At 39.8% G+C, this 26,069-nt stretch overlaps 1 protein-coding gene across 1 annotated transcript in view; it reads right to left on the minus strand.

Moving 5' to 3' along the window:
- LOC135699421 (zinc finger protein 271-like) overlaps window positions 1-18,375 on the minus strand; it is a 143,888-nt gene extending 125,513 nt beyond the window's left edge. Inside the window, exons 1-2 of the mRNA XM_065219684.1 lie at window positions 17,678-18,375; window positions 17,260-17,584 (exon numbers count right to left, since the gene is read on the minus strand). Coding sequence (XP_065075756.1) covers window positions 17,260-17,584; window positions 17,678-17,685 — 333 coding nt within the window. The 5' untranslated portion in view covers window positions 17,686-18,375. The remainder of the gene's footprint in view (window positions 1-17,259; window positions 17,585-17,677) is intronic.
- Window positions 18,376-26,069: the final 7,694 nt, after the last annotated feature.

The following is a 26,069-nucleotide window of genomic DNA, read 5'->3' on the forward strand; positions in this document are numbered from 1 at the left end:
AAACATGTTCAAGCTTATCTTTAATCATTTTATTAATAGTGGGATGTAGTGTAAATTATGAAATTTTTTAAATACATTTTTGTTAAGCTGGCGTCGGTGGTGTAGTGGTACACACTTAAAAATAACTATTTTTACACGAGACGTAATCCACCTGTGACGTAAATTATGGAACGTATTGAAACATGTCATGTAAAATTAATGATTACAAATATGCTTTGTTTATTTTATTTTATTTATACAATTCAAGAATAATAGCACAAGTAATCTACTTATGATTTTCAGAGTATATGCTACTATTACACTACCGATGTACCTATTAACCTAACTGAAATAGTTGCTGCATAAGTTTTTGAATGTTGTTAAACTTCTTGCTGTCTTGCATTCCCTCGGTAGTTCATTCCATAATCGAATCGAACGATAGCGCATTGATTCACTTAAAAAATGTGTCGAGCATCTTGGAATAATTGAAACACTTGACCTAGAAGATTGTGAGTTAATAAAGAAGTTTCGAAGATATATCGGACTTTCGTTTAAAATTTTAAAAGTTTGAATACACATTCTAAGTTTCATGTAGTTGACGAAATCGTAGCCAAGTAATAAATTAGAAAAGTTAGAAATGTGATCGTATTTCCGCAGGTCGTATACGTATCTGGTAACGGCATTAAATACCAAGTTTAATTTCTTTGTATTTGTCTTAGAAGTTAAACTAAAGAGAATATCCCCGTCAAAAATAACGGAATGATCAAGGATCTAGCAAGCTGAAGTCTGATATGTTGAGGCGTGGAGTGACGTAACAAAACTAGGGAGTGAAGCGTACAATAAACTTTGCTGCACACAGCATTGACTTGAGCATTAAAGTTGAGGTTACAATCCATTACAATACCAAGGTTTTTAATTGTGTCAGAATACATAATGATATCACCACCCACTTTAACTAATGGGATATCCTGAATACCAGTTCGTTTTGATCTAAAAATAATAGTTTGTGTTTTTGCCCTATTCAAAATAAGACCATTAGTTTCACACTATTTTAAGATATTTTCTATATCACTATTTAATAATGATATAGTTTCAGAAATATTATTCAATTTGCCAGAGATGTATAGTTGACAGTCATCTGCATATAAGTGAAATTTACAATTTGATAAAACGTTGGGCATATCATTGATGAACATAGAAAAAAGTAGGGGTCCCAGGATGGATCCCTGAGGAACCCCACTCAGAACATGCACGTAATTGGATTGCATGTTATTAAATTAAACATACTGTGATCGGCCAGCCAAATATGATTCAATTAAATTCACTGAGGAATTACCAATTTTAAAACAACTAGCGAGTTTATTGCAGAGTTTCCGATGATCAATTGAATCAAAAGCTTTGCTGAAATCTAAGAGCGCCATCACGGTTAACATTTTGTTATCAAGAGCATTTCTTAAATCGTCTTCAATTTTTATAAGAGCTGTAATCGTGCTGCAGTTCTTACGATAACCAGATTGTAAAGAACATAGCAGATTATGATTATTAATATATTCGTTTAGTTGTTTGGATAGAATTGATTCAAAAAGTTTCGACAGAGCACAAAGTATGCTAATAGGTCGATAATCCTTTTCTGTAGTTGGATTGTCAATCTTACCAATAGGAACAATCTTAGCCACTTTCCATGAACATGGAAATTCTGAAGTGGCTATACAAAAATTAAATAAGTCTGTGATGTAAGGTAGAGTGACACGTAAGGACACTTTCAAAATATTTAGAGGAATAAGATCAGTACCCACAGAATCACATGAAGCAGACGCAAACTCTTCCAAAATATCATTACTAGTAATACATCTGAATAAAAAATTAGCAGAAAGTTCATCAACTTGCTCAGTTTCAATAAACGATGATGGGGCAAAATGTGAAACAAAGTAATAATTCAATGAATCAGCAGTGACATCACCCCCACCAACATTCATATTTGAACCTTTTAACCCGAGTCGCTTAATATTATTCCAAAGTTTTTTAACAGGAAGAAATGCACTAAGTTGGGAAACAAAGTATTCACGTTTAGTGTTGTTAACCGTACGGTTAGTTATGTTGCGTAGCTTAGCATTATTTTTATCGCGTTTCCAACAGTCATATGCTTCTGAACGATTTTTGAACATCCTGTGGACATGTTGGTTAAGCCATGGAGTTGAAGGGTCTCTTACCAGTTTTCTGGTTAAAGGCACATAACGGTTTATGTGTGACAATAGTGCATTATTCAGGTAATTCAATTTGTCATTTACATCACAATAAGAATAGATAGCATCCATATTTAATTCTTGTAAATCCCGTTTAAAGGAATCTTGGTTAATGTTATTGTAATCGCGATGGAAATAGGTTTCTGGTGTAGTTTTTGAGTTTTTGAATTTATAGTCAATACATATTAAATCGTGGTCACTAATACCGCCAACAGAAGACTGGTAGGTATTATTCAAATTGGATGTACAATTTCCTGGAATAAACTCAATTAGAGACGGGGTGCTTCCGGGTTGATGGCGTGTGGGTGACTGATTCACTATTTTAAAAGAGAGAGTATTCAGTTGGTCTAACATACTAAGACATTTGGAAGAATTTACATCTAAAATATTTACGTTAAAATCACCCATTAACACAACATAAGGCTCAGTAGCCAGTGTTTCTGAGATGAATTCAAAAACCGTTTTCATTTTGTTCAGGTTTACATCGGGTGGTTTGTAAACAATTCCACACACTAAGTTAGCCTTTGTTAACTTAACAAATAAGTATTCGATTTCACTATTAGATTCAGACTTGGCAAGAACTGAGAACCGGATATTTTTCTTCAAGTAGAAAGCAACGCCGCCTCCACGATTCCGTTTTGTACATTTCCGGTCGGATCGTATTATTCTATAACCCTGCAATTCAACGGATTTGTTGGTGACAGAAGGTTTGAGCCATGTTTCAACTAACCCCAAAACATTCAATTCTGACTGTTCGAACAGTAGTCGATAATTGTCTACGTTACTACAGAGGCTGCGAGCATTATGCAAAGCAAGCTTCAAAAAGTTTGTCGAATCTTTTGAAACTATAGTTTTGATATTCTCATAGTTTAAATGGTGTTGTTTTACGGTCGGTTCAAAAATGGAATCAACTGGAAATGGAATTGTAGAAATAGGAAAATGGCAAGAGTTAATAGGTACATCGGTATTCATTACTTTCATGTCGGTTTGGTGGAGATCTGGACTTTGTCGTTTTTTAGACGGAATTCTCTAACTTCTACTCCCTCTGGCCACTAGAAAGCGTCACCGACGATAGAAGCCAAATCGTCAGATACGGAGAGCTTGAACGATACGAATGTACATTCTTCGATGTTTTTGTTGCGGGGCACTAGCTTCACACAATTGATCCTCGAGGTATCGGTGTTCGTAACTTCACGCAGGTAATCGATGATGTCTTCCTCTGTCTGTCCATTGTGAAAAGGCATAACGTAGAACGATTTAAGGGAGTCAATGGATTCACGTCGTATCCTCAAACGGTTTTTGCAAACCACATTCAAGCGACAGTTGTCACTTGCCGACGGATTGTCTGGAGAAGGGCGGTTGTTGAGGCCAGATGTTGAAGCGACTGGAGCAGGACGAGTAGAAGTAGCAGGAGCGGTAGAAGCAACAAGAGCGGTGGAAGCAGCAGTAGCAGTGATAAGAGCAGCAGTAGCAGTAGCAGTGTTCAGTAAGCAGCAGTAAGTGTTCCCAAACCGAAACATACGCAACTCGACGAAAAGTACGATTGATTGAATATATTTTCTCGTTTCTTTCAACTGATTCCTATGTCATTCGGGCCGCTTGCATGTGTCGGTTTCAGGGCACGGAAATTTACATGATTTTTTGGTAGTGTGTAGTGGTAAGCAATGGGTCTGGGTTCAATCCCAGCCGAGGTCGGTGATTTTTCTGAGGCATAAAAATCTCTGGTCACGTCTTCCTTCGGAAGGGAAGTAAAGTCGTTGGTCCCGGTTGGTGCGATATCCTACGCAGGTGTGGAAGCTGCCTTCCTGCACATTTGATTGCCGTCAATGGATGGCAATTGATGTCCGTCGGTGATTGGCACTTTACCCAAGACGGGAACCTGCTATCTAGTCTATGTGTTAATTTAGGGCAAACAATAAAAAATAATGCCACACTAGCGCCACAAGCAAAAATCTGGCCAAATTTAAAAAAAAATGCAGCATTCTAAAACTAAAATCGAAATCATTTGCCTGTAGACTTAGACATACTTCAAGTCTCCGCGTACATCGTACGGGTTAGGCCAAGGTGTGCGTTTGACTTTATACTGTCGCATTAATGGCCCTTCGCTCATTTTCAACTTCTATTCAATTTTCATACTGCCGTACTCTAACGGAACTATCCACCTACCCTCTTCTAAAGATCATTCTCTAGCTAATAAATTATCACACTAAATCTTCATGTTAGCATTTCCAACCAACTCATCAAAATTAATTCAAATTCTCTATGCTTCGCGGCCTTTGCATTGTTTCGGAAGTTTTAACCATCCCCAATCAAGCAGATCCCATAGTATCATTAGCTACAAGAGCGCGACATGCCTACTGTGGTGTGCGAATCAACTACATAATCATATATAGCCATAGCAAGCGAATGTATTTCTGCCTGCATCCAGTGTCAGTGTCAGAGTTCCTCACAATGCACAGCACCTGATGGGGATGAGAGTAATTTGAACTCCTAGTCAGGGCGTAGAGTGCAGCGAGCATATCAAGTAGAAATGCATGAACTGATGATGATGAGAAACGCATGGATGCGAAACAAGTACAAAAAGAGACCAGATGTTGCTCTCTCATTATCCTTTTACTATTTCGTTTAAAAAAATTACTATTGATTTTTCCTTTAATCCCATATTTAAAGCACTGCACTGTTTTACTTGATATAATCGTGATATGCAAAAAGTGTGAGATAAATCGGACAAGGTTCATAATTATAACACTCACATTCCTGCGAAAGGCAGCGAGCACAAAGAGTAGATAATATAATTACTTGGTTTTCCCAATTTTCCCTTCATTCATCCCGGTCTCGTTTTACGGTCCATTCCATCACTCACAAAAGAACCGAGAAAAAACCCATCTTCCGCCAACCGAGTCCGGTCTCCTTGAGCGAAAAATTCAATTAATTCCGAAAAATGGGAAGATTCATAAAAAAGCATACACAAAATTGAATAAAAATTATGTGAAAGTGACCCACCCTCAACGAAATAACCCGAAGACGCACACGGCGGTGCGGTGGTAGATCCAAGGCGGAAAGGACGAACAAACCCATTCCTATCCACCATCCCAACCCACCCGCGCACCGGTCGCCACTCGCAAATCCTTTAATTTCAATAAAAACTTTTATACGAGTTTATATATTTTTATAAATCCTATCTGCTTGCCGTCGTCATTTGTTGACCGTCGTCGTCGTCGTCGTTCGTTCCCAAGAACCGTAGCAGGCCCTGATTGCGTTAAAACGCGTGTTTCCACTCCATGACTTGCTGCGATCCCTTAGATTTTTTTTTCCCTCTGCGTTGGTACTCATGACAAGGGATAGGAGAAAAAATCCATCACCGTGTTCTTCCTTGACCAGCTCTGCTTCCGAATATTTAGAGAGCAAGAGCAACCGAAAAAAAAAACGATTCCAAGAGGTTTGGCAGTGGAAGTGATCCTTTTTCCTTGTGCACACACGAATATATTTTTTAAATTTATTTTCTGCTCTGGTACGCCCCGGAATCAACCCAACCGTGCTACTGCTAGAAGGAACACATTTTTACATTTATATTATTTGTTTGGTAAATATGGACTCTCCCGGACAGGCACTCACTCACCGCCTGATGGAATGTCGCAATTTGAGCTGGTGGTGGACTTTTTTTTCCGCTCTCTGTATTCCGTATAATATTAAATTATGTTTTCATATGATGACGGTTATTTTAATTTTCTGCTGGCTGAGAGAACACAGCTAAAAAAAATAAAAATAACCTGACTGGGGAACGAGACAATTTCTGTTCTATTCACTTTGCTAAAAATGTACATGTGGAACTCAAGTGCCTATCGTTTGACGCTAAGCAAATTGGGTGCTGATGTTTTGGAAATCGTTGATGGAGAAGGTGTGTCATTTTTATCGCTTTGCCAGCAGAGACGGCTAAGTGATTTGATCGTTTTTTGGAACATGTTTCAGCTGGGCTAGGTATGTTAAATGCTTATATGGTGATCGACACAATCATTCACCTGCTGCTTTAAAAACATATATTTAGATGGAAAAGTTATGAATTGAAATTAGGTATTATTCTACATAATTGCAGCTTTATTACTGAACGGCACATACATTTCATTGGTTGAAGTCAATAAAATTAAACCGAGACAGATAGAATTGATTTCTCAAATGAGATTTGTACCTTAGCTAAATTACACATAAACTACCCACTTCGTTTTGTTTTCCAAAAGCTCGGTACCCGAGTACCCGGCATAATATTCAATTGAGATCTCAACAATAGTGACGTTTGCTTGTTGCTATTTCAGCGAAACTATTGCTGATTGATTGAATTGATTTGAATGATGAATATATTGACATGACTTTATTTTCTATATTTGATGATTTTCCATCAAGTTATGAAACCTATTTAAATTAAATCGCAATTCTTAAGATCTGCATTTCGTCGAGGGCTAAATCGTGATCAAATACCTCCGGTGGGACAGGTACACTGACGTTGCTTCAGTCTAATCAAAAATCCTAGATTCAATCCCAATTCAGAAGGTTCCATACATCCGTAGCACACTCGTATCTAGTGCTTTCATAAAGTTGATAAGGTGGGACAGGGCTTGGTTCACGAGCTTGGGGCAACACAGCTTTTGACCATGAGTAAAACAGGAGTTAATTTTGAGTAACTCTGAGTAACTCGCGTTGCTCAAAATAAAATACACATAGCAACCGATACTGTCAAGCAAAGCAAAGCAACAACGATGCGCTTGCAATGCTTTACTGGGAAGATCTTTCAGCAATGAAAGGGCAATTGCACGTGTATGAAAGGAACTACAAGCTGCCCCCTCAAAATCGATGGAAGATTTTTATGGTGACCTTGCGGAACAGTCAGAGCTGTCTTGCTTTACTGCTGGATTTTGTACAATCTTTAGGATGGTTCCAGTCAATCGCAAAGGGGATTTATGGCAGTCTCAGTAGAGATTCCGAACAAGCCTAGGGGGAATTTCAGACAATCCCAGTTAGGTTACTTACTAACTCCGGAAAATCCTTAGAAGGAATATGAACTATCCCAGGGAGGATTCCGGACAATCACAGTAAGAATTTCACTCAATATTGAGGGGGATTCATGACTGTCCAGGGGGGATTCCAAATAATCCAGTCAATCCAAAGGTAGATTCTGGACAATCCCAGTATGAAAAAATGGTATGTGGTGGTTCCTACATCCCTTCGACGATCGCTCATTGACAAACTTCATATAAGTTTCAGAATAGAATCAACTATGAAGTTGGCCATAACTGACATAATTTGACCTAGGATGAACAGTTAAATAAAAGACCGCATTCAACAATGCTCCTTTTGTGCTAAATATCGATCAACACAACAACACTAGACGATGAAAATTCAACCTGTTCCTGTTGAACCTTTTTCAACTAGTGTCTATTGATGTATTTTTGCAGGAGTATCAGGGAAAACAACGAACGCTTCTGGAGAGAGTTGACCCTAACTCTGACATTTTCCGGCTAAATATTCTCAGAGAATTAAATCCGTCTTCCTTAATGAATGCTGATAAATAAAATGTTGCTTATCACGAAAGACCGTAATTATTAATAATAATTATTAATTATGAGTTTCCTCATTTCAGGCATGTGTGCAACAAAAATGAAACCTCTTTGACCGATTTTGTGACATTGAGTATTAATTTTCATGAGATAAATTCATCTTCTGAAAACATTTGGCCCAATTCTTACTTCCTTAGTCTTGAAATCACACCATCTACTGTTTCCTGCCGGGCAATTTACCAGAATTATCATTTCCTGATTCCCAGAAAACTAGTTTGACTTCCCGAGAAGCAGTTTTTTTGTACGAAAACCATGTTAAACATATGTTATATTTAAAATGACCACACAATTTTTGGGGAAAATTGATTGAAATTTCCGGAGAAAGTTTAACGAATTTTTAGTGCGAAGTCAGGAAAGCTTTCTGGCGAAGAATCTTCCAAACGAAACCGGTAGACGCTTCTGACACAATCTGTGAGAAATTCCCGGGCGAAGTTAGAAGAGACTTCCATGTAAATTTAGGCAGCCGGATGAAACTTTCAGAATAGTTCAGAAAAGTTTTCCGTGGGAAGTCCGGATGAAATGGGAAATAGTTTCCACTTCTAGCGGTAGGACTTCTGATTGTAATCTGATACTGTTGGAATGAAAAGATGATGAAACTTCCGTTGAACAATGGACGAAATTTGCGGGAGAAGGTGGAAGATTCTTTCAGGGCAAGTTTAAAAAAAAACTTCCAGGAGATGTTGGAAGAAACTTTCGTGCAAAGTCAAACGAAACCTCCCAGAGAAATCATAAGAATCATTCCGAAGAAGCTGATCGAAATCTTCAAGGGGAATTTGGCAGAAACTTCCAGAAATTGTCGGAAAAATCTTGCGGGGGAAATCCTGACGAAGTTCAAGTTTTAATAAATAACTACCGAAAATATTCCTGGGAAGAGTCTTCAGCTATTTTAAGATTCCCAGGTAATCAGAAATGGCTGGGATATGGAAACACTAACACCACCACATCACCAAAAACTTCAAAGACATTACACTTTAGCCATCCATCCTAGAAAGGAAAAGAGACCTAAACATCCCCTGGCCTGGACAAGAGCCATCTAACTTGGATCTTTTAATGAATGAAAACTAAATCTTGAAATCAATACATCCTGTCAGACGGGGATTGTTTGAACACTATTTGATTAAAAATATTAGACTACTTTGTTTGTTTTTGAGTAAATATGAGTAACTCAAATTTACTCACTGCAAATAAATTAACTCTGAGTACAGTGTCTTACCCCTAGTTCACGAGTTATGACTTTTCAAGGTACATGATGTCCGAAAAACGCTTGTTGACGTGTTTTTCTTTTGCTGCGTGTTTTTCGACAGCGCATTAAACATTGTTTGCTTTAAATTTGTGATTTGTGTGCTGACATTTCGTTTCAAGTGTTCATAAACTTATCATTTAGTGATATATCGTGTTTACCTTGAGTACCTTAAATCTAGCCTCCAAAAGCTAAGACGCAGCTTCAGTTCCAATGTTCGGTGTCGGTTTTCATTGCCTCCCGGGAGCCTGGTTCTCCGAGTTCGGATGCCACACTTTCGGTGTGTAGCTTTGTTCTATTGAAAGATTCGTCACCGTGGGCGAGTTTGAATTCGGTCCGGTTGGTGAATTAGTCCGGGAACGTTGCCGTGAATCAGCAAGTTTTCCGCTTGCAAAAGTGCTCGGCTACTGGTCTCTCATCGGTGTTGGAGATAGCGAGCAATATAAAAGATGCCTCGCTGGATACGCCCAAGACTGGACGGGTGGTAGCTGGTGGCCGCGAAAGGTTCCTGAGGAAAGCACTAGACACAAACCTCCTCCCAGATAACCATGGCAATACAAGAAAAATTGTGTTCATCGAAGGAAGTATTAATTAACATGGTGAATCAAGTCCAAATACTTTTTAAAAATTAAAAAAAAACTAAATACGTGCCAGGATTCAAAATAACATTTTGAAACTGGACGTGTGTGTAATACTAATATCCAATTGATAGAGGTAATACATACATGCGGGGCTTATTGTAAGTGAAAGTAATCTCGGAATAGGCGTGACTCTCCAGACATTCTGAAATAGGTTACTGGATCTGCGATAGAGCTATCACCTTCTAACTCCCGGACTAAAGCTGTCTACAAAGACCGGAAATGCGACAATGTAGAGAGAGCTCTTCCATAATAACACTGCCGGCCAGTGGGGGTTAGAGGGAATACACACACACACGGACCTGGGAGAGAAATCAATCCGCATCACGGCGGGTGTGCTACAAGGCTCCATCCTTGGTCCAACGCTCTGGAACGCGATGTACAACGGCGTGCTAACGCTGAAGCTGCCCAAAGGAGTCGAGATCGTAGGATTTGCGGACGACGTTGTCTTGGCGGTAATAGGCGACACGTTGGAAGAGGTGGAAATGCTGGCAACCGAGGCGATCGACACGGTTTCCAACTGGATGCAAGGAGCGAAGCTGCAGATAGCCCACCACAAAACGGAAGTGCTATTGGTCAGTAACTGTAAAGCTGTTCACCGGGCAGAAATTACCGTCGGGGAGAACACCATAGCATCAAAGCGCGTGCTGAAGTATCTTGGAGTGATACTCGATGACCGGCTAAACTTCAATAGCCACGTCGACTACGCATGTAAGAAGGCGGCGAAGACCATCAATGCGATAGCTAGAATCATGCCGAACAACTCTGGACCAAACAGTAGCAAAAGGCGTCTTCTGGCTAGTTTATCGTCGTCGATACTGAGGTACGGAGGTCCAGTCTGAGATGCAGCGCTGAAAACGAAGAAGAACCAAAGAATATGAACAGTACGTTCCGCCTCATGGCCATGCGAGTCGTGAGTGCGTACAGAACAATTTCGACGGGAGCAGTATGCGTTATCGCCGGTATGATACCAATCGTCATCATCTTGGCGGAGGACACCGAGTGCTATATGCGAAGAGATACCAGAGGAGTACGGACATTGGTGAGAACGGAGTCGATGGCTAAGTGGCAGCAGAAGTGGGACGCAGCGGAGAACGGAAGATGGACACACAGGCTAATACCGATTCTTTCGACCTGGGTGAACAGGGAGCATGGAGAGGTCAACTTCCCTTGACGCAGTTCCTGTCTGGTCATGGCTGCTTCAGGAAGTACCTGCATTGGATCGGACACACAACGTCACCCTTCTGTTCGGAGTGTGTGAATGTGGAAGAATCACCAGAGCACGTGGTTTTCGACTGCCCAAGGTTTGAGGAGGCAGTGCGAGTGGATATGCTCGCCCTTAGCACGGAGAATGTCGTTGAAGAAATGTGTCGAGAGGAGGGCACCTTTAACGCCGTCAGCAGAGCAGTAACGCGGATCATGTCAGCGCTACAGCGAAAATGGCGAGAAGACCAACTAGAAAGTAGTAATGTGCTCACACAAGTGCGAACTGAAAGCCGAAGACGGGAGAACTCTCCTTCAGAGTAGGCTGAATCCACCAACGGGGACAACCGAGTAGAACGTGACACTGGGAGCTAAATGGCTCACAAATTGGAGAGACGATCAGCGAACTGGAAGCGCCAATTAGCTGAGGTAAAGTGAGGAGCGTAATGCACGGCCCCCTCCGAAGTAATACGACAAGTGGTTCCGGGGGAAAAGGGTAAGACGTCCAAGGAGGTTTTAGTGCGGTAAGAATCCCACACACCGTGTCACCCCGACTGTGCGCCCAGTCGTCAAGCGGTGGCACGATGGCCACGGTGGCACGACGCACAAAAATCCGGGAATCCGGGAAATTTATGATTTTTTTTTCGATCATATGACCATAAACTTTATCATTTTGTCCGATAATAAAAAAAAAAAAAAAAAATAGCTACAAGTGGCAGCCCTATGGGGTTGTACGTAGTCTTATATAACAAATGTTATTTGTTAACTGCAGCAGGAGCTTGTGTTTTGTGTAGGAATAGGAATTTGAGCGGGGTTCTTTCTGTTTAAACTCCTTAGTATGACTATGATTGCCCTGAAAAGAACCTTTTGATATGAAATTTAGTTGGGACATGTTCAGAAATTGAACTCTTTTGGAATATCTTGGTGGCCCTGAAAAGGGCCGATGGTATAACAGGCTTAAAGCGTGTGGAAGATAATGATGGCGTGTAGGCAGCTGGATCAGCAAATCGGACCGGACAATCCCACATTCTTTGGTTCAATGATTGGGCACTCGCAAGAGTCTCGGCCCGTCTGCTGCTGGGCAGGGGTTGATCTGGTGTCTGTGACAGGTTGGAAGACCGCAGAATATCAGTTAAAGCTCCTCCCCTTTTTAGATTTTCTCGTTAAACTTCTTCCCTCAACAAGTTGGTAAATCTTAGCCTTTAGCAGCAAGACGCTTAACACTTTTTTCGACGAATTTATGATCCTGTTATACGTCATGGTTCTTCTTTTTACCTGTTCAGATAAATTAGCACTTTTATTTATTTTCTCTACTGCGCCTAAATTAAACGAGTAGAAATAAGAAGGGATGTCGGTTGCGCCCTCGAAAAATTGAAAATTTGATAAATATTTAATCGAATAGCTCGAAAAATCTTTACGATTCATCGTTAATCGAATAATTGGACTTTTAGGCATCCCTAGGAAATAGTGTAATTTCATGTTTTTAGGTGGTCCTTCGAAAATGTCGAACAGCAGAAATGCAACCAGCAAGTGTAAAGGCCCACGCACATTAGATTCGGATCGGACGCGTTGCGGCAAAGTGACAGTTAAATCTATTGTCTAACTGTCAAATTTACGTCAACGCAACGCATACGGATCTAATGTGGGTGGCCCTTAACCCAAGAACCAAAAGCGGTGCGATAATAGTTTTCATTGCTATGACGACGACTGAAATAAAGGGCTTAGAAGCAGAGGGGTGAAAGTCAATTCTCTTCATCGATTTCCTCTTTTGATGACCATGGCTTCACTAACCTATTTCTGCTATGCTCTTCTATCATCCAGAACAACAAACGTATCAATGAATGTGTTTGCCGTCGAGTTATTAAAGAAACAGAAAGTCGATGAAGAGAATCCAACTTCCAAGTTTGGTTACAAGATTACAACTATCGAGAGCATTTTGTGTGGTCGTTGGGAACGTTGCAAATGCCACTTCGACTTGTTTCGCCTACTAGCGACTCTTTGATGGCTTTGTTGGGTAAGCAGCAATGCTACATCGACATGTTTCGTCTAGAAACGATTCTCTGATGACTGTGTTGGGTGAGCAGCATATGCATTGGAGGATTTGTTAGTTATTTCGACGCTGCTTGACATTTTCCACTTTTTCAATAGTTTTTTGTTGAAAATCAACAGTGGGAAGCATTACTCTCGATGTGTAAAAATATTTCTGAACGATTGGAGATAAAACTATTGAAATTGATCCAGGCAGCTGAGTTATTAAAGTTTAAAATATTTCATAATTTCGTTACATGTTCCCCTTTACCCAACTTTCTTTTTTCATAATGAAAACTCCACGGCTTGGTGGAGCACGAATTTGTAAATCCTGGACTAGACTATCGGTGCTCCAATATTTTGCATATATTTTCCAATCTATGCCAAGAATTTAAAATTGTACATCCAACCAGTAAATGTAAGATTGTATTACAGTCTTAAAAAGTATGCAGGATTTCTAATGATTCACCGCCTAAACAGATTCTGCAAAGTGGTCAGCAGAAGGTTTTTCGTATAATTTTGAAATTTTTATTTTAACTCAATTTTCGAAAAAAAAAGGTTTGTTTCCCCAAATGCACTGTAGCTATAAAATCATCTCGTGTAGGTTTTGTACGAAAATAGTCATTCTGGAAAAACTTGCTTGTACGCTACAGTCCATTGTAAGAACTGCCATTACATTTGTTGCAAGAAATTAAGGAATCCACAGTTAAATTTCATGGCCACGCCATTTGTTTTGTATGAGCTTATCAGGCTCTCAAACACACAGTCGCACTTTTTAACGCAGATAGAAATAAATTCCCAGATATTTTGTGATTTTCCTGCTTTTTCCTTTACAGCCTGTAAAGTATTTGTTAAAATTGTCGCTTTTTTAGAATCATTCCACTTCGATCGACACAGTAGGGTGCTTCATTTTGAAAACAGGGTTAAATTTATTATAGACCACCCTCCAGTTCGATTTATAGCCCCAAAATAAAATTAATGGAGGGTGTATTCGATAAAAATGGCAAAATCTTCTGTAACTTTTGAACCGTCTGAGTAAAAAACCTGAAAATTTGAGTCAATCTTATTCATAGTGTATTGTTTACATCTGTCAAGTTTCTTAGTTATTCCTAAGAGGAAGAGAAGACAACTGGCTTCTTACTCTTTTATCTCTATCTCTATCTATATCTATCGCTATCTCTATCTTACGCACTTCAAATCGACCTATCACGAGCTGTTTCACGTTTGACAGCAAAGTGGTTCGTTTTTGCCCCCGTATTGTCTCATTTCTTAGAGTTATTCATAGAGTAGTTCAAGTCATGTCAAGAAATTATCCGTGAAAAAATGTTGTGCGCTTACAATCAAAGTCGGCGTCCCACCGATGGATCACTAAAAAGCTTAGTATTGCAAATACAACTGTGTCTCGTGTGATAAGAACCTTCCAGGAGTGCCTGAGTGCCCGAAGGAAGTAGTCGTAAAAGTGGTCCAATGGACAGTAAAATCAAAGATGAATACTAAGATGAAACTGTCGAAAACAAACTTTCCATTTTAGTCTCCTCTTTCACCCTTTCATCCAATGAATACCCCCCGTATTCAAGGTAATTTTGTGGTTATGCTGCCTTCTCGGTAGAGATGTAATTTTGCGCTCATTTTTATCAAAACAATCACACCAAAATCAGAGATGTCCCATTTTTTAATTACTCGATCAACAACTAATTGATTATTTTTTTGTTCACTGTGCTGCCATTTTTCCACCAATGAGAGTGCAGCACATGTTTAAGACGATCGCGAATGGTCCTCTGGAAATATTAATGCTTATATCGGTATGATATAACCAATAACAAATATTTTACTTTTCGGTTCGTTAATCGATTAGTCGATTATTCGAATGAAAATCGCCCATCACTAGATGAATGTGAAACGTCATTTAAAATATAAGGACCGTACATAAATAATGATACGATTTGAAAGGGACCGGGGCTAATCACAAATTACGTCCCCACGGTAACTGAAATAAACACGAGTGTTCACCGGTTGGTAAAATGGCCAGGGAAGTGGTGCAACAGTTCAAAAACCATCCAAACATGTCAATTCGAGATGTCGCTAAAAAGTCCAAGGTGTCCGTCGGTTTTGTGCAGAAAACCATGAAACGTGCTGGGTTACATGTTTACAAGGTGCAAAAGCCCCAAACCGGAACGCAAAACATCACTGCGAAAACCCCCGCCTGGAAACTTTACACGAAGTTGCTTACCAAATCGTGTTGCATCGTGATGGATGGCGAAACTTACGTCAAGGCCGACTTCCGTCAACTTCCTGGGCAAGAATATTTCGTTGCCAAGTCTAAGTTCGATGTTCCGGAGGATGTTCGAAAGAAGAAATTATCGAAATTTGCAAAGAAGTTCCTGATCTGGCAGGCGATTTAGGGATGCGGTGAAATTACTCAGTGCCTTAACAAGCGTCTCTTACCATTCATTAGGAAGCACAAAGGATCAACTCTGGTTTGGCCTGATCTAGCATCTAGCCACTACGCTCGAAACGTGATGGAGTGGTACCGAGCCAACAGAGTCAATTTTGTTGCCAAAAGATATGAACCCACCAAATTCACCGGAACTTCGCCCAATTAATCACAGAGATGGCGCTGTTCCGCTGGTAGGAAGTGATAAAAATCCCCATATAGAAATTGAGAGAAGTGGGAATAATTCGCTTTCGGTGCATATTCAGATTAAAAAAGTGAACAACAACCTAAAGAAATTAATCAGGGACTTTGTCGTTCAGTTTTTTCACGGAAATTATTGTTAAACAAGCTACAATTAAATAAAAATGATTTTTCCCCATACAATTTTACCTGCTCTACTACCAGTCCCCAGAGAGCCAAAAAAATTCAAATTTGAGAGAGAAATTCTCTCTCACGAGCTCAATCTCTCAACATGCCATGTATTTTGTTGACACTCGATTTGTGATTTCCCTTTCACAGATTACAAAATAGAGTACCTGACACTACAAAACATGTCTGGTACCTCTATATATGCATTTGCTTTCACATTTGAAGTCCCTCCTTTTTTACATATTCTGCGCAAAAGATACTTTATGCCCCGTCCCATACATAAAATTCGGCGGGAAATTCTGTGAGGGGTGAGCTATTTTGTGTGCAGAATGTGTAAAAAAGGAGGAACTTCGAATAATAATCTAAATGCATATATAGAGGTACCAGATATGTTTTGCACTGCAGTGTCCTCTGTGAACAATTATAGGAAAACAGATTATGTTTAGTTTCCGATAGAAGTCACCGCAAACAACAGCTGTGACATCTGATGGAACATGAATGCAGAAGCTTGACAAAATGATCAATTGGAAAATTCTGGGCAATTATCAATACGGACCTTCGCAAACACCCTAAAACTATTAAAACAGAGCTGGAGTTGAAGAAAATTTGTGTAAAAACAACAAAAATACTGGGGAAATCGGTTGTACAAAATTTGATGGGTGAAGTGAAAAGGAAGGTGCAGGCATTCGGGATGGGAGATGATATTCAATAAAATTAATTTTGTAAATCATAACTCATTAGTAATTTTTCATTACCTGAAAATTTGAAGAAATCCGATTTTCGGTTTAATTTTTGTGAGTAAATATGTGTGTACCATTTTTATCGAATACACCCTTTATGTTGTGGCAATGACCAAGTCTATTGTTGTTACGATCGATTTTACAGCATATCAATAAAGATAGACATGTGAAAAATACTAAATAGGGTACATTGACAGATGAAAATTAGGGAGACAATGGCACAAATTTCATCACAATAAAAACAGGCGTGTTGTTCAATGTCATGACAACCACATATCAAATGACATTGTTTGGACAGCTACAACCAAAATTAGAGCAATGTAAGTTAAACTCAATAATTTTCCATAGTAATTCACCAAAATCTCCATACAAACTTCAATCCATTGGTGCGACCTCTAAACCTTCATCAATCTTTACCATTTTTTACATTGACTCATATTTTTGAGCATTGAATCGGCCTATAGTAAACTTTTTTTTCAAAATTAAGCGCCCCAATGCATGACCTACCAACAACTTTCAAGGTAAAAATGATTTCAGGCATTAAGTAATAATCCCTGGTTAATTGAATAATTCAGGGCCGCTTCAGTTTGCTGCATTCTCAAAATTACAATATCCATCCCAGCACCACAACTCTATCACCGTTAGCCCACTCGTTTTCATGAATGAAAAATGCGACGAATATAGTATTATTTTACTCACTAATTCAATTCGTCACACTTCAATGGCCACAGCAACAAAAAATCACCGCATAAAAATGCTCTAATCAATGGACTCACCTGGTCAACTACACATTTTTGTTGCTGCTGCTGTTGCTGCAATGATGGCAGTTGTTGCTGTAGCTGTTGATTCGACAACAACTGCTGACCACCACCAACACCATTCTCCGCCATCCCCACCAGTGCCGTCGCCGGTGGTTGCTCCGGAAAGAACAACTGCGTCGTCCCGAAGCTGTGAAGAAAGTCCGGACCCATCCCCATGATGTTCTCGCCCAGCTCATCAATGCTGCTGGTAATGAAATCCAACCCCGGGTCCAGGAACACATTCGACAGGATCGCGTCCGGATTGAATTCCGCCGCATCGAACACGTCGATCATGGCGTTTCTGGTGAGAGAAAAACAAATGGAAGCTCTGTTAGTTTCTGCTTTCTTGCTGTTCTTCTTTGCTTCATCGCGCACTGCAAGAACGAATCCTTACTCCTTCATTTTCCCGACTTCGGAAGACGTTCGCTTTCTCCCCCGGTATCGATTGGATGAGTTCTATCTCCGGCTAGCCTCCCCCTTTTGTTTGGTACACAAAGTGGGCTTTTTTCTCGGCTTGACCACCACCACCACCCCCTATCGAGCGGACGGGCGGACCGGTATGCGTATGGGACTGACTCCTTATTCTTAAGGAACTGCGAGCGAAAGAGAAGATGCGGAGAGCGAGAAAGTACGTCGGTCGATCGAAGTGTGCGTTGAATGTTTTTGTATTTCTTCCTGCGTCTTTGCTCGCACTTGTCGTTTGCTGGTGTTGGTTTGCTGGCTCCTTTAAGAAATTTGTCTTCTTCTGGTTCTTTCTTGGGAGGAGGTCTTGAGATTTTGATTTTTTTTTTCTTCTCTAGCACTGAGAGTTGGTTCTTTATTGCACCTTTTTTCCGCTATGGAAACTTCCTTTGTTAGAGGTTTGAAACTTTTTGATTATACGTTTTTTAAGATTGCGTAGTTTGGTTTGTTTACATTTGTGTACTTTTTTTAGGGGGAATGTTTTCCGATATTTAAGGTGTTTTTTTTACAAATTTGTACAAATTTTAATACTTATTTGAGATATTTTTCGTTAAACTAATTCTACTATTTAATACTTTTGTTTCAGTAACTCTACTGTTTCACTTATTGACACAATGTTCTCGCTTTCACACTTTTCAGTCTTCAGTTCATCACTTTTTTCCAGTTTAAGATTTCCTCCATCTTAAAAATTCACCAGCTTCTTTCGGGATACTTCCTAGATTCCGAGCACGCACAATCTCACAGGGCCAGTAGTTTGCCCCCCTCGCGCGCACCCACCACGTGCTTCCCGTGACACTTCACGCGCGCAACCCGGTTTCCGAAAAATCCGAAACGACCTGTGCAGCCGACCAACTAACGTCTTAGACGAACGACGACCGTTTGAGCCTGGCCGTTTGCATCTTCTTGCTTCTTAGCTGTCGAAGTTCATGGTGGTGTTTCCGAACCACCCCATCCCGCGACGTGCCACGTTTCTTCACACGCTAGCTCACCCCCACCTGCTGGGGTAGCTACAGTAGTACATAAGGATACCGTGATGTCATCCGTGGCAGGAGCAGGAGTCAAGTTCGCAGTCAGTGGCCGCCGCACGCGAGAGCGAGAGAATAGCGTCAACCACTCTCACCAATACCAGGCCCCGTCTCGATAGGGCACACCATACAGAAATCAGAGTCTCACTATTCCGGCTAGTTCACGTTCAGTTCCAAGCCAGCATCACCGCCGCTCGATCATAGTTGCTGCGCCTGAAATTAGAGAATAAGCACAAAACACAAGACCAGTTAGTTCAACTAGCTCCCAACAGGTGCCTCCAGTCCTTGGTGGGGACAGAATTCAAAACTCTTGCACCGGTGCGTACCACGCATCGAGAAGTTGCTCGGACGGATTTCGAACGGACAATAAAGAACCCGAGACTGTTCGGGCCTCTATAGCTCTACTCTACGAGACGGACGGCCAACCAAGTAGCCACGTCGAAGAAGAAGGTGGCAACCGTGGTGGCACCTCAAACCGCCACGCTGCCACTATGCCACTAGCTCGGCGATGATCCTTGATGCACGTGGGTATTGCATTTGCAGCGCTGCATATACATACGATAATAACCCTTCACGGTGGTGCATTTGTATGTATGTACACACGTATATATCCGACGGACGCGTTTGCCCAACGTTTGGCAGGCGGAAAAGTGCATCACAGAGGATTGCATTTTATTATAATAAAATGCAATACATTTTACCTTTCACCCACTCGCGCTGCTTTCCACGTCTTGGAAAAAAGTGGGTTTCAATTTTGCTGCCCGTCGGTCGCTCTTCGCTGGCGAATGGCATTTCTCCCCGGTGACTGATGTAGGGATGATAGGGATGATGTTGTGTATGTATGTGGAATCAAAATAATGTTGGGCGATGTAAAGAATAGAAAAGCAATTGCTAGACTTTTCCGGTGGCTTTTGGAAACGAAATTATGCAGTTCAATGTTGAGAGATGCCACAAAGTTACTAATATTTTGTAAAACATAACTGCCAACCGGTTTGAAATAAGACACCTTGCAACTTTTTTGGGAACGGGCTGACTTTTTTGCAAAACAAATTCTATTCCTTTAGGATTGTCAAGTCGATGATTGTTTTACTAATGCTTGCACCGTATAGCATTGAAATATGGACACTTTTGACAGCTAATTATCAATGCTGCTAAATATATCGAGTTAAAGAACCTTAGCAAAAAATAATATCATGGCTACTGTGTTGGTGATTGTCTCCAATATCAGATCGTAGAGAATTCACGGTGCTGACATATTAGGGTGTCATTCAGCCTCTGTGATTTTCAAAAGCCAACAAGAAAATGATCAATTGTATTTGGTGTTCATTGTGGAGACATAAATAACTCATTTCATCAATATAAAGTGAACTTTCGGCTTCTCGAACTTGAAGGGACCATCGGTCGTCATTCTGAATAGTAATTTATTAGCCTACTATAGTGTTCATGGGTCCACTCAAAATAGTGTGCAGGCCTTTTCATGAGGGACGGAAAACCAGAGGGGCGTTTCATATTCTATGGGCGTTATGGGCGTCGAAAATTTTGAGAACGATTGTCTTTATTAAAAATGTGCTAAACTTATTGATATCAAGGGGAAAACAGCTGACACCATAGAACTGCAGATGATCCTGAAATTTTGAACAAACATCTAGAGGATTTTATAGAGATTAAAAAAAATCTGAGCAACATGATGTTATAAGAGAATCTCCCTTCAATATCGAATTAGGAAGAAGTGACTGTATTTGACTAAGATTTTCTTTATGCCCTCTAGATGTTTGTTCAAGACTTCTGGTTCACCAGATATATGTAGATCTTTATCAAATCAGGAATCCAAATAACACCTGTTGAGATGAAATATAAGGTATTTTTCTGAAGATCTCCAATAGATCATCAATTCAAATAATACTTCTTATATTCACTGATAATGCATTGATGACCAGTAATTTTTAAAATATATTCAGGTAATCGAATCATCTCCTTGAAGTCCCCTGGTTGTTTGTTCAAGACTTCAGATTCACCTCGTACTATTCTGAAGATCTTCAACTGCCCAACAATTCAAATTATAACTCTGAGCTATTCTCTCAACATTCCAGGTTGCACAGAAAGTATTCAAAGGACCTCCAGGTGATCAGAGATCTCCAAAAAGTCCTCAAGCTATTTATCAGTTTGTTCAGGAATCATTCTGAAGATCTTCAACTGTCCAAACTGTCTCTAAAATACTACAAAAATTATGTCATAGCCAGCTGACAATAGATCTCCACAAATATTCCAGGATATTTGTTCAAGACTTCAACTTGATCAGACATCATACTGAAGATCTTCAACTACACAAAAATTTAAATCATATCTCCCAGTTATGTTTCAAGATAACAGGTTGCTCAGAAATTATTCCAATAGCCTTCAAGTGATCAGAGATCTCCAAAAAGTCCTCAACATATTTGTTGACGACTTCAGCTTGATCAGGTATAATTCTTTACATGTCCCACAATTCAACAATTGAACAATTTCAAAAATTATTCAAAAATCTCCAGATGATCATAGATCTCTAAAAAATCCCCAAGATATTTGTTCTACACTTCAGCTTGATCAGGTATCATTATGAAGATTTTCAACTGCCCAACAATTCAAAGCACATCTCCAAGATGTTCTCTCAAATACCAGGTCGCTTAGAAATTACATCAAAGATCTCCAAGTGATCAAGGATTTTCAAAAAGATCTCAGGATATTTGTTGACGACTTCAGCTTGATCATGTATGATTTTGAAGATCTTCATCTGTTCAACATTTCAAATCACATCTCTTAGAAATTCTCTCAAATAGCAGGTTGCTCAGAAATTATTTCAAAGACCTCCAGGTGATCAGACATCTAAAAAAAGTTCTCAAATATTTGTTCAAGACTTCAGTTTGGTCAGTTATCATTCTGAAGATCTTCAACTGCACGACAATTCAAATCATGCCTCTTAGCTATTCTTTCGAATAGCAAGTTTTCCAGAAATTAATTTAAAAAATCTCCAAAAACTCCCCAAGATATTTGTTTTAGACTCAATCTGAAGATTGTCAACTGCCCAACAATTAAGATATTCTCTAAAATACCAGGTCACTCAGAAAGTATTGCAAATAACTCCATGTGATTATACATTTCAAGATACTCATCAGGTTATTTTTGCAAGACTTCAGCTTGATCATGTGTCATTTTAAAGATCTTCGTCTGCCCAACATTTCCAATCACATCTCTCAGATATTCTCTCAAATAACAAATTTTTCAGAAATTATTTCAAAGACCTCCAGGTGATCAGACATCTCCAAAAGTCCACAAATATTTCATCAAAACTTCAGTCTGATCAGGTATCATACTGAAGATTTTCAGCTGCACAACAATTTAAATCATATCTCCCAGATAAGCGTGACTGCCTCTCACTCCAAAGGGCCTGGATTCAATCTCAGACGGCGTCAACGGGATGTTCTGATGCATAAAATCCCTGGTCACGCCTTTCTTCGTCAGGGGTGTAAAGCCGTTGGTCTCCGGTCCATGAGAGTTGATGGGTCGATAAGTAGGGTCTAAGTGTGAGAGCTGCCTCCCTGACATCGGTAGCATTGGTACTCACTACAGAAAATAAGATCGACGGAAAACTAAAAAAAATATATCCCAAAGATCCTCTCAAAAGGCCTCCAGGTGATCATATATTTCCCAAATATTCTCAAGATATTTGTTTTAGACTTCAGTTTGGCCAGGCTTCATTCTGAAGATCTTCAACTGCTCAACATTTCAAATCACAACTCCCAGATATTCTCTCAAAAAACCTACAGGCAATCATCATAAATTGAAGATCTTAAACTGTCCAACAGTTCAAATCACATCTCCCAGATATTCTCTCAACATACCAGGTTGCTCAGAAATTATTCAAAAGACCCCCAAGTCATCATAGATCTCCAAAATATGCTCAAGATATTTGTTTTAGACTGCCTAACAATTCAAATCACATCTCTTGGATATTCTCTCATGTTGCAAGGTACTCAGAAAATTTTCCAAACACCATCAGGTGATCAGAGGCTTCTGGTTGATCAAGTTTTGATCTGAAAATCTTCAACTATAGTATACCATACTATGCTAAAGGGTGATACGGTCAAAATTTGGTCAATATCAACTTGACGTATTTCTTTCAATTTTGCATTTAAAAAACCTGAACACCCCTCATTTTGAAGGTGTGTGTGTGTGTAGAATGTTGCTCCTATTTTGATTTTGGAATTCACTCTTCAGTTGTCAAAATGCCGTCCAAGCAAGAAGAGCAGCGTATCAAAATTTTGCTCGCGCATCGCGAAAATCCGAGCTACTCGCACGCAAAGTTGGCAAAATCGCTAAAAGTTGCCAAATCAACCGTTACAAATGTAATTAAAGTGTTTGGGGAACGTTTGTCGACAGCCAGGAAGTCTGGATCGGGGGGAAATCGAAAACCGGAAGCCGCTGAGACGACAAAGAGAGTTGCCGGTAGTTTCAAGCGAAACCCTAACCTCTCTCTCCGAGATGCCGCAAATAAGCTGGGTGTATCGTCTACAACCGTGCATCGAGCCAAAAAACGAGCCGGACTATCGACTTACAAGAAGGTAGTGACTCCAAATCGCGATGATAAACAAAATACGACGGCCAAAGCGCGATCCCGGAGGCTGTACACGACGATGCTGACGAAGTTTGACTGCGTGGTAATAGACGACGAAACCTACGTCAAAGCCGACTACAAGCAGCTTCCGGGACAGGAGTTTTATACGGCAAAAGGAAGGGGAAAGGTAGCAGATGTTTTCAAGCACATGAAACTGTCAAAGTTCGCAAAGAAATATCTGGTTTGGCAAGCCATCTGTACCTGTGGCTTGAAAAGCAGCATTTTCATAGCTTCCGGGACTGTCAACCAAGAAATTTACGTGAAAGAGTGTTTGAATAAACGTCTGCTGCCTTTCCTGAAGAAACACGGTTGTTCCGTACTGTTTTGGCCGGATTTGGCATCTTGCCATTACGGTAAAAAGGCCATGGAGTGGTACGCCGCCAACAACGTGCAGGTGGTTCCCAAGGACAAGAACCCTCCCAACACGCCAGAGCTCCGCCCAATTGAGAAATACTGGGCTATTGTCAAGCGGAACCTAAAGAAGACCAAAAAAACTGCTAAGGGCGAGCAGCAGTTCAAGGCAAACTGGCTTTCTGCGGCGAAGAAGGTGGACAAGGTGGCTGTACAAAATCTGATGGCAGGGGTCAAGCGTAAGGCCCGGCAATTCGGATTTGGAAAAGCGGAAGCCTAACTGAATATTTTTCCTGAATTTTATACTAATTGAACTTGAAAAAGAAATTTAATTTGATTTTTTAAATAAACGATTTCACCGATTTACACGCGTTTTCCCTTGAACAAATTTTGACCGTATCACCCTTTATAGTATGATTCTAGAAGCACTTCGGATTAAAACAATTTATTTATTTATCCCGTATCCGAAGCAAAACTCCAGCCGTTCGACCTTCTCCGATTTTTAAGAAAATTTGCCTAATTGTTTGTTAAGGGCAATGATTCACATTTTTGCTAAAACTCTGCCGTTTTGGATCTTGCAAAATTTTGAAAATGGCGTCCCTGAAATTTTTCAAAAAACTGTAGCATATAAACGGCATTTCTGATCGAAATGACATTTGAGCGAAGTTTCTGGGAAAAATAATCGAAAAAAAAGTTTTTTTTTTAATTTATGTTAAGTTTAAATTAAAAAAATTTATCTCAAAGTATCCTTGTCCGATTTTTTATTCACGAAAAAGGCTTTTGAAAAATGCAAAATTTTGGAATGTTTAAGACCATGGACACTAGGATGGGTCATCATGATCATTTTTTCAAAACAATGTTTTTTTTTTGGTTCCATTTGGGGTCCCAAACAACTGTGAAAACATTTGGGGCACGATTGGTTGTAACCCGGCTTTCCGCATTGCATTTGAAATTTGTATGGAAATTAGTATGGGAAAACCTACTTTTTTGCATCTTTATTACTAGGGATCACAATTTTGCACAAACCACGCATCTAAATACGTTAAAGTATAGTCTAGGAAGTGCCTAACTACTTTAAACATGTATTGTACTAGAATGCCCCTAAAAAAAGTTATAGCTTTTCAAAGATCAATGTTTCGAATTAAATGCCAAAAATCCCTTTTTCTGCCAACACTGCCGGTGTAGCAATGAAAGTCAGACTCCAAATTCGAAGTTAATTATTTTATCGTTTTGGTATGTTCAGATGAAATATTCAAAAACAATAGATCTATCTAATATGCGTAGTTGGAGGGGCGATGGGGGGGGGGGATCACTCATATCAATAGAAGTAAAGTTTCAAACTGAAATAACTTCGGAGTTTCTTATCTTATTGATTTGCTATGTTCAGATGAATTATTCAAAAACAAGTTCTCAATTTCATAGGCATATTAAGAGATGAAGGGGGGGTTAACTATACCTCCGCCCCCTCATTCATATAAATGGAGGTAAGGCTTCAAACTGCAATAACTTCAGTGTTTCTGATCTTGTCAAGTTGGTATGTTCAGATGTTTTCAACAACATGTGCTCAATTTAATAGGCGTAGTTAGATATGTGGGGGGCTTACTGTATGCTTTCCGGCGCTCACTTATATCAATGAAAGCAAAGATATAGACTAAAATAACTTCGGAGTTTTCCATCTCTCGAGTTGGTCAGATGGATTATTCAAAAACATTTGCTTCATCTCATAAGAGCAGTTGTAAAGCGAGTACTACCATTCTCTTCCCTACTATTTTGGTGCAATATACAATGTCAGATATATTCACACAAATGTCATTGGATTGTAATGATTATATTTCATTTTAAAATATTCTACGATTTCTCAGGGTACTCTTTTCGATGCTCTTCTATCCTTAGAAGCAAATATTGCTGTTGAACTAGGTCTCGGGTGGATTTCTTGATAAGTCAGAAATTAGCTTCACCCCTCATTCAGCCATATCGTTGACAACCATCAAGGAAGCAACTTGTTGTATCGCATTGAAATAATCTGTTCCACTCATTTGCCGGTTTTTGCATGAAGCCGGTCGAAATTTCGAAAAGGAATCAGCACTGTTAGAAATGACTTAAAGTTAGCCCAACAAGCGAAATCCGACTGTACCTGTGTCTGAGACGAAACTGGTGAAGACAGTTTTCGCTTTCTCTTGTTTTTGGTTCTTGACGTACGACTACTTCTGTGTTTTCTATATGCGGGTGGCCCAAATGACAGTTTAATATTTCAAATAAAAGCTTTTTATAGAAATTTAAAATTTCCCAGCTGCTAA

The sequence above is a fragment of the Ochlerotatus camptorhynchus genome, unplaced genomic scaffold (genome assembly GCF_037179485.1).
Source record: "Ochlerotatus camptorhynchus isolate MF236.1 unplaced genomic scaffold, CSIRO-AGI_Acam_v1.1 ptg000108l, whole genome shotgun sequence".
Lineage (NCBI taxonomy): Eukaryota > Metazoa > Arthropoda > Insecta > Diptera > Culicidae > Ochlerotatus > Ochlerotatus camptorhynchus.